Here is a 10,249-nt window from a genome sequence, read left to right as displayed (position 1 = left end):
TCAACAGACACATCAGACAGGTGGAGACACCGTGGGTTAATAACCCTCACTAGGAGAGGACCAGATTAGACCTAGGGGTCAACAGACACATCAGACAGGTGGAGACACCGTGGGTTAATAACCCTCACTAGGAGAGGACCAGATTAGACCTAGGGGTCAACAGACACATCAGACAGGTGGAGACACCGTGGGTTAATAACCCTCACTAGGAGAGGACCAGATTAGACCTAGGGGTCAACAGACACATCAGACAGGTGGAGACACCGTGGGTTAATAACCCTCACTAGGAGAGGACCAGATTAGACCTAGGGGTCAACAGACACATCAGACAGGTGGAGACACCGTGGGTTAATAACCCTCACTAGGAGAGGACCAGATTAGACCTAGGGGTCAACAGACACATCAGACAGGTGGAGACACCGTGGGTTAATAACCCTCACTAGGAGAGGACCAGATTAGACCTAGGGGTCAACAGACACATCAGACAGGTGGAGACACCGTGGGTTAATAACCCTCACTAGGAGAGGACCAGATTAGACCTAGGGGTCAACAGACACATCAGACAGGTGGAGACACCGTGGGTTAATAACCCTCACTAGGAGAGGACCAGATTAGACCTAGGGGTCAACAGACACATCAGACAGGTGGAGACACCGTGGGTTAATAACCCTCACTAGGAGAGGACCAGATTAGACCTAGGGGTCAACAGACACATCAGACAGGTGGAGACACCGTGGGTTAATAACCCTCACTAGGAGAGGACCAGATTAGACCTAGGGGTCAACAGACACATCAGACAGGTGGAGACACCGTGGGTTAATAACCCTCACTAGGAGAGGACCAGATTAGACCTAGGGGTCAACAGACACATCAGACAGGTGGAGACACCGTGGGTTAATAACCCTCACTAGGAGAGGACCAGATTAGACCTAGGGGTCAACAGACACATCAGACAGGTGGAGACACCGTGGGTTAATAACCCTCACTAGGAGAGGACCAGATTAGACCTAGGGGTCAACAGACACATCAGACAGGTGGAGACACCGTGGGTTAATAACCCTCACTAGGAGAGGACCAGATTAGACCTAGGGGTCAACAGACACATCAGACAGGTGGAGACACCGTGGGTTAATAACCCTCACTAGGAGAGGACCAGATTAGACCTGGGGGTCAACAGACACATCAGACAGGTGGAGACACCGTGGGTTAATAACCCTCACTAGGAGAGGACCAGATTAGACCTAGGGGTCAACAGACACATCAGACAGGTGGAGACACCGTGGGTTAATAACCCTCACTAGGAGAGGACCAGATTAGACCTAGGGGTCAACAGACACATCAGACAGGTGGAGACACCGTGGGTTAATAACCCTCACTAGGAGAGGACCAGATTAGACCTAGGGGTCAACAGACACATCAGACAGGTGGAGACACCGTGGGTTAATAACCCTCACTAGGAGAGGACCAGAAAAATAACAAAAACAAAATATGAAAAAAGGAAAGGGGTCTGAATACTTTCGGACTTTATGTTCTGTTAATGAAGAGTTGATATGTCTGGTTAATGAAGAGTTGATATGTCTGGTTAATGAAGAGTTGATATGTCTGGTTAATGAAGAGTTGATATGTTTGGTTAATGAAGAGTTGATATGTCTGGTTAATGAAGAGTTGATATGTCTGGTTGATGAAGAGTTGATATGTCTGTTAATGAAGAGTTGATATGTCTGGTTAATGAAGAGTTGATATGTCTGGTTAATGAAGAGTTGATATGTCTGGTTAATGAAGAGTTGATATGTCTGGTTAATGCAGCCAGAGAGTTGATATGTCTGGTTAATGAAGAGTTGATATGTCTGGTTAATGAAGAGTTGATATGTCTGGTTAATGAAGAGTTGATATGTCTGGTTAATGAAGAGTTGATATGTCTGGTTAATGAAGAGTTGATATGTCTGGTTAATGAAGAGTTGATATGTCTGGTTAATGAAGAGTTGATATGTCTGGTTAATGAAGAGTTGATATGTCTGGTTAATGAAGAGTTGATATGTCTGGTTAATGCAGCCAGAGAGTTGATATGTCTGGTTAATGAAGAGTTGATATGTCTGGTTAATGCAGCCAGAGAGTTGATATGTCTGGTTAATGAAGAGTTGATATGTCTGGTTAATGAAGAGTTGATATGTCTGGTTAATGAAGAGTTGATATGTCTGGTTGATGCAGCCAGAGAGTTGATATGTCTGGTTAATGAAGAGTTGATATGTCTGGTTAATGAAGAGTTGATATGTCTGGTTAATGAAGAGTTGATATGTCTGGTTAATGAAGAGCTGATATGTCTGGTTAATGCAGCCAGAGAATTGATATGTCTGGTTGATGCAGCCAGAGAGTTGATATGTCTGGTTAATGAAGAGGTGATATGTCTGGTTGATGAAGAGTTGATATGTCTGGTTGATGAAGAGTTGATATGTCTGGTTAATGAAGAGTTGATATGTCTGGTTCATGAAGCTATTCACACATTTTGTATGGTTGCATAGAAATGGTATATTATTGGTCCACGGGACCCGTCATTATTTTTCTCGGGAAACAGGAAGGAGCTGGGTGGGGAAGTCCCGGGATACCGGCCACCGGTATTAAACCCTAACACACACACTCTCACATCTGCAGTTCAGTTTCAGCATGAGGTGTTACTAATTACTTTAGTGAGCAGCAGAGAGAGAGAACATTAGCTGTGTGTGAAAGGGAGAGAGGGAGGAAGAGGAGAGAGAGGGAGGAAGAGGAGAGAGGGGGAGAAAGAGGAGAGAGGGGGAGGAAGAGAGCCCATCTAATGTGTATTAGGAATGTTCTCCAACTGATTTGACATGGGGAATAGTTTTAGAGAACACTAAAAAACAACGTCCTACTGTGGGAATTTCAGTCCTTCAGCATCACTTTTTCTGCAGGTTTTCTCATAGTTCTATTTAGTCATGTTCCCAGAACGTTCAGAGAATGTTAAGAAGCAACGTTCTTCAGTGGTAATGCCAGTCCTTCAGCATGTTTTCTGCAGGTTTTCTCATGGTTCTATTTAGTCATGTTCTAAGAAAGTTATTTCAAGACATCTACATTCTGTTCTCAGCCTTGACAAAACTCTCTCTATCCTCTAGTTAAGTGTGTTCAGGTGTGTTGCCAAGCCCACTAACTGGCTACACCTGATGTTCATAGTGCTCGTTTCCTTTGAAATGTGGTCTGTTTGAATAGACCAAAATGAACAGCTTTGTATGCATAAACAAACATGGCATGTTAGCTCCATCCTGGTGGCCCAGTGGACTAATTCCAGGGATAGAGAACACAAGCTCATAGGTTCAAATCTCACTGACTCTGTGCCACAATAAAAAGAAATGTGTTTGCATGACTAATACCTAAGCAGATAAATGTCCATGTGTTCAATCTGTGCTCTGTGTTAATTAAATCTTATTGAAAGTTTAAAGGAAGTTATTGAAAAACCTCCAAATAACCACGCTGAATCACAACTGGCCGTGATTGGCCCTGCGCCGTCCGGGTTTTGGCTGGTGTAGGCCGTGATTGGCCCAGCGCCGTCCGGGTTTTGGCTGGTGTAGGCCGTGATTGGCCCTGCGCCGTCCGGGTTTGGCTGGTGTAGGCCGTGATTGGCCCTGCGCCGTCCGGGTTTTGCTGGTGTAAGCCGTGATTGGCCCTGCGCCGTCCGGGTTTTGCTGGTGTAAGCCGTGATTGGCCCTGCGCCGTCCGGGTTTGGCTGGTGTAAGCCGTGATTGGCCCAGCGCCGTCCGGGTTTGGCTGGTGTAGGCCGTGATTGGCCCAGCGCCGTCCGGGTTTGGCTGGTGTAGGCCGTGATTGTAAATAACAATTTGTTCTTAGCTGACTTGCCTAGTTAAATAAATTAATGGATAGAGATACATGGTCTTCGCATACTGAGACAGAGGAGCACTGTTTTGCCTAGTTAAATAAAGAGATACACATACTGAGACAGAGGAGCACTGTTTTGCCTAGTTAAATAAAGAGATACACATACTGAGACAGAGGAGCACTGTTTTGCCTAGTTAAATAAAGAGATACACATACTGAGACAGAGGAACACTGTTTTGCTCAGATCTCCGGTTATATCGTTGGTTCCTTGGAGGTTGTGGAAATGAACCTGTTTTTGTTTCCAATTGGTTCTGTGAACGAAGCCATACGTTTCCTGACCAGTAAAACTAAACGTGTTTGAATCATTCTGAGAAGGAAGAGAACATTTAGCCTGTTCTGGGAACTAAAATGTTTAGGTTGCAGGGAGGTTCTGAGAATGTTTAGGATGCAGGGAGGTTCTGAGAATGTTTAGGATGCAGGGAGGTTCTGAGAACGTTTAGGATGCAGGGAGGTTCTGAGAATGTTTAGGATGCAGGGAGGTTCTGAGAATGTTTAGGATGCAGGGAGGTACTGAGAATGTTTAGGATGCAGGGAGGTTCTGAGAATGTTTAGGATGCAGGGAGGTTCTGAGAACGTTTAGGATGCAGGGAGGTTCTGAGAACGTTTAGGATGCAGGGAGGTTCTGAGAATGTTTAGGATGCAGGGAGGTTCTGAGAATGTTTAGGATGCAGGGAGGTTCTGAGAATGTTTAGGATGCAGGGAGGTTCTGAGAATGTTTAGGATGCAGGGAGGTTTTGAGAATGTTTAGGATGCAGGGAGGTTCTGAGAATGTTTAGGATGCAGGGAGGTTCTGAGAATGTTTAGGATGCAGGGAGGTTCTGAGAATGTTTAGGATGCAGGGAGGTTTTGAGAATGTTTAGGATGCAGGGAGGTTCTGAGAATGTTTAGGATGCAGGGAGGTTCTGAGAATGTTTAGGATGCAGGGAGGTTTTGAGAATGTTTAGGATGCAGGGAGGTTCTGAGAATGTTTAGGATGCAGGGAGGTTCTGAGAATGTTTAGGATGCAGGGAGGTTCTGAGAATGTTTAGGATGCAGGGAGGTTCTGAGAATGTTTAGGATGCAGGGAGGTTCTGAGAATGTTTAGGATGCAGGGAGGTTCTGAGAATGTTTAGGATGCAGGGAGGTTTTGAGAATGTTTAGGATGCAGGGAGGTTCTGAGAATGTTTAGGATGCAGGGAGGTTCTGAGAATGTTTAGGATGCAGGGAGGTTCTGAGAATGTTTAGGATGCAGGGAGGTTCTGAGAACGTTTTATTATGGTTCTGAGAATGTTTTCTTCTGAGGTTTTCTGTTCTTAGAACGTCAATAAATTATTGGTTAGTTACAAAGAAAAAGCCATATCTCTGTCCAGTGTCTGTTGTTTTGCCCATCTTAATCTTTTCTTTTTATTGGCCAGTCTGAGATATGGCTTTTTCTTTGTAACTCTGTCTAGAAGGCCAACATCCCGGAGTCGCCTCTTCACTGTTGACGTTGAGACTGGTGTTTTGCGGGTACTATTTAATGAAGCTGCCAGTTGAGGACTTGTGAGGCGTCTGTCTCTCAAACTAGACACTCTAATGTACTTGTCCTCTTGCTCAGTTGTGCACTGGGGCCTCCCACTCCTCTTTCTATTCTGGTTAGCGCCAGTTTGCGCTGTTCTGTGAAGGGAGTAGCGTTGTACGAGATCTTCAGTTTCTTGGCCATTTCTCACATGGAATAGCCTTCATTTCTCAGAACAAGAATAGACTGACGAGTTTCAGAATAAAGTTATTTGTTTCTGGCCATTTTGAGTCTGTAATCGAACCCACAAATGCTGATGCTCCAGATACTCAACTAGTCTAAATAAGGCCAGTTTTATTGCTTTTTTAATCAGAACAACAGTTTTCAGCCGTGCTAACATAATTGCAAAAGGGTTTTCTAATGATCAATTAGCCTTTTAAAATGATACACTTGGATTAGCTAAAACATTTCTAAGTGACCCCAAACTTTTGAACGGAAGTGTATATCCAGTGGAGAGAAAAAAACTGTCCTGAGCAGGAAACTCTGAGGGCCCGGAATAGGCTGATTGATACAATGTTGCACATCACTAGCCACAGTGTTGGTCCAGCCCAAGTGATGATTTGATACAATGTTGCACATCACTATCCACAGTGTTGGTCCAGCCCAAGTGATGATTTGATACAATGTTGCACATCACTATCCACAGTGTTGGTCCAGCCCAAGTGATGATTTGATACAATGTTGCACATCACTATCCACAGTGTTGGTCCAGCCCAAGTGATGATTTGATACAATGTTGCACATCACTAGCCACAGTGTTGGTCCAGCCCAAGTGATGATTTGATACAATGTTGCACATCACTAGCCACAGCGTTGGTCCAGCCCAAGTGATGATTTGATACAATGTTGCACATCACTAGCAATAGCTCAACTCAAGACAGATGGAAAGGGAGGCAGACAGACGGAGTAGATACTACTGTTTTTATTTGTTGACTTCAGGTTCTACTGTATTTTACTAGTTGATGATGGAAGTTCTAGGTCTACTGTATTTTACTAGTTGATGATGGAAGGTCAAGGTCTACTGTATTTTACTAGTTGATGGAAGTTCTAGGTCTACTGTATTTTACTAGTTGATGATGGAAGTTCTAGGTCTACTGTATTTTACTAGTTGATGGAAGTTCTAGGTCTACTGTATTTTACTAGTTGATGGAAGTTCTAGGTCTACTGTATTTTACTAGTTGATGGAAGTTCTAGGTCTACTGTATTTTACTAGTTGATGATGGAAGGTCTACTGTATTTTACTAGTTGATGATGGAAGTTCTAGGTCTACTGTATTTTACTAGTTGATGGAAGTTCTAGGTCTACTGTATTTTACTAGTTGATGATGGAAGTTCTAGGTCTACTGTATTTTACTAGTTGATGGAAGTTCTAGGTCTACTGTATTTTACTAGTTGATGGAAGTTCTAGGTCTACTGTATTTTACTAGTTGATGGAAGTTCTAGGTCTACTGTATTTTACTAGTTGATGGAAGGTCTAGGTCTACTGTATTTTACTAGTTGATGATGGAAGTTCTAGGTCTACTGTATTTTACTAGTTGATGATGGAAGGTCAAGGTCTACTGTATTTTACTAGTTGATGGAAGTTCTAGGTCTACTGTATTTTACTAGTTGATGATGGAAGTTCTAGGTCTACTGTATTTTACTAGTTGATGGAAGTTCTAGGTCTACTGTATTTTACTAGTTGATGGAAGTTCTAGGTCTACTGTATTTTACTAGTTGATGGAAGTTCTAGGTCTACTGTATTTTACTAGTTGATGATGGAAGGTCTACTGTATTTTACTAGTTGATGATGGAAGTTCTAGGTCTACTGTATTTTACTAGTTGATGGAAGTTCTAGGTCTACTGTATTTTACTAGTTGATGATGGAAGTTCTAGGTCTACTGTATTTTACTAGTTGATGGAAGTTCTAGGTCTACTGTATTTTACTAGTTGATGGAAGTTCTAGGTCTACTGTATTTTACTAGTTGATGGAAGTTCTAGGTCTACTGTATTTTACTAGTTGATGGAAGGTCTAGGTCTACTGTATTTTACTAGTTGATGATGGAAGTTCTAGGTCTACTGTATTTTACTAGTTGATGATGGAAGGTCTACTGTATTTTACTAGTTGATGGAAGTTCTAGGTCTACTGTATTTTACTAGTTGATGATGGAAGTTCTAGGTCTACTGTATTTTACTAGTTGATGATGGAAGGTCTACTGTATTTTACTAGTTGATGATGGAAGTTCTAGGTCTACTGTATTTTACTAGTTGATGGTGGAAGGTCTACTGTATTTTACTAGTTGATGATGGAAGGTCTACTGTATTTTACTAGTTGATGGTGGAAGTTCTAGGTCTACTGTATTTTACTAGTTGATGATGGAAGGTCTACTGTATTTTACTAGTTGATGGTGGAAGTTCTAGGTCTACTGTATTTTACTAGTTGATGATGGAAGGTCTACTGTATTTTACTAGTTGATGATGGAAGTTCTAGGTCTACTGTATTTTACTAGTTGATGATGGAAGGTCTACTGTATTTTACTAGTTGATGATGGAAGTTCTAGGTCTACTGTATTTTACTAGTTGATGATGGAAGGTCTACTGTATTTTACTAGTTGATGGAAGTTCTAGGTCTACTGTATTTTACTAGTTGATGATGGAAGGTCTACTGTATTTTACTAGTTGATGGTGGAAGTTCTAGGTCTACTGTATTTTACTAGTTGATGGAAGTTCTAGGTCTACTGTATTTTACTAGTTGATGGAAGGTCTAGGTCTACTGTATTTTACTAGTTGATGATGGAAGGTCTAGGTCTACTGTATTTTACTAGTTGATGATGGAAGTTCTAGGTCTACTGTATTTTACTAGTTGATGGTGGAAGTTCTAGGTCTACTGTATTTTACTAGTTGATGATGGAAGGTCTAGGTCTACTGTATTTTACTAGTTGATGGAAGTTCTAGGTCTACTGTATTTTACTAGTTGATGATGGAAGGTCTACTGTATTTTACTAGTTGATGATGGAAGTTCTAGGTCTACTGTATTTTACTAGTTGATGATGGAAGGTCTAGGTCTACTGTATTTTACTAGTTGATGATGGAAGTTCTAGGTCTACTGTATTTTACTAGTTGATGGAAGGTCTAGGTCTACTGTATTTTACTAGTTGATGATGGAAGTTCTAGGTCTACTGTATTTTACTAGTTGATGATGGAAGTTCTAGGTCTACTGTATTTTACTAGTTGATGATGGAAGTTCTAGGTCTACTGTATTTTACTAGTTGATGGAAGTTCTAGGTCTACTGTATTTTACTAGTTGATGATGGAAGTTCTAGGTCTACTGTATTTTACTAGTTGATGATGGAAGTTCTAGGTCTACTGTATTTTACTAGTTGATGATGGAAGTTCTAGGTCTACTGTATTTTACTAGTTGATGATGGAAGGTCTACTGTATTTTACTAGTTGATGGAAGTTCTAGGTCTACTGTATTTTACTAGTTGATGATGGAAGGTCTACTGTATTTTACTAGTTGATGATGGAAGTTCTAGGTCTACTGTATTTTACTAGTTGATGATGGAAGTTCTAGGTCTACTGTATTTTACTAGTTGATGATGGAAGTTCTAGGTCTACTGTATTTTACTAGTTGATGATGGAAGTTCTAGGTCTACTGTATTTTACTAGTTGATGATGGAAGGTCTACTGTATTTTACTAGTTGATGGAAGGTCTAGGTCTACTGTATTTTACTAGTTGATGATGGAAGTTCTAGGTCTACTGTATTTTACTAGTTGATGGAAGGTCTAGGTCTACTGTATTTTACTAGTTGATGATGGAAGGTCTAGGTCTACTGTATTTTACTAGTTGATGATGGAAGGTCTAGGTCTACTGTATTTTACTAGTTGATGATGGAAGTTCTAGGTCTACTGTATTTTACTAGTTGAGGATGGAAGTTCTAGGTCTACTGTATTTTACTAGTTGATGGAAGTTCTAGGTCTACTGTATTTTACTAGTTGATGATGGAAGTTCTAGGTCTACTGTATTTTACTAGTTGATGGTGGAAGTTCTAGGTCTACTGTATTTTACTAGTTGATGGAAGTTCTAGGTCTACTGTATTTTACTAGTTGATGGAAGGTCTAGGTCTACTGTATTTTACTAGTTGATGATGGAAGTTCTAGGTCTACTGTATTTTACTAGTTGATACCTGGGTACAGAGGGCTGGGTGTTACCTGGGTACAGAGGGCTGTGTGTTACCTGGGTACAGAGGGCTGGGTGTTACCTGGGTACAGAGGGCTGGGTGTTACCTGGGTACAGAGGGCTGGGTGTTACCTGGGTACAGAGGGTTGGGTGTTACCTGGGTACAGAGGGCTGGCTGTTACCTGGGTACAGAGGGTTGGGTGTTACCTGGGTACAGAGGGCTGGGTGTTACCTGGGTACAGAGGGCTGTGTGTTACCTGGGTACAGAGCTCTGCTGATCATGCCTGGAAGTATGATGAATATGAAGGGTAACATCTTGAGGTAGGACGCCAGGATAGAAGCTCCTTTGGCATGAGACAGGTTCTTAGCTGACAGGGACCTCTGCACGATGACCTAAACACACACAGACACACACACACACACACACACGAATGTTTGAGAAAATAAAGAGTGTCTTCATGACCAATAGAAACAGTCCTGTGTAATAACTGTCTGGACGTTAACTGAACGGTGACACAAGTCAGGCAGTATGGGTCAGGGCAGGGTGTTAGTATGTAGATCTAACTGTAGTCAGGCAGTATGGGGCAGGACAGTGTGTTAGTATGCAGATCTAACTGTAGTCAGGCAGTATGGGTCAGGGTCAGGGTGTTA

At 42.0% G+C, this 10,249-nt stretch overlaps 1 protein-coding gene across 1 annotated transcript in view; it reads right to left on the bottom strand.

Moving 5' to 3' along the window:
- Nucleotides 1-10,249, bottom strand: part of LOC139394430 (sodium/mannose cotransporter SLC5A10-like) — a gene marked incomplete at its 3' end in the record, with an annotated part of 79,605 nt that overhangs the window by 26,235 nt on the left and 43,121 nt on the right. Inside the window, exon 10 of the mRNA XM_071142496.1 lies at nt 9,856-9,991. Coding sequence (XP_070998597.1) covers nt 9,856-9,991 — 136 coding nt within the window. The remainder of the gene's footprint in view (nt 1-9,855; nt 9,992-10,249) is intronic.

The sequence above is a fragment of the Oncorhynchus clarkii genome, unplaced genomic scaffold, assembly GCF_045791955.1.
Source record: "Oncorhynchus clarkii lewisi isolate Uvic-CL-2024 unplaced genomic scaffold, UVic_Ocla_1.0 unplaced_contig_14094_pilon_pilon, whole genome shotgun sequence".
In the NCBI taxonomy this organism is placed as follows: domain Eukaryota; kingdom Metazoa; phylum Chordata; class Actinopteri; order Salmoniformes; family Salmonidae; genus Oncorhynchus; species Oncorhynchus clarkii.
This window is presented reverse-complemented; position numbering and strand designations above follow the sequence as displayed.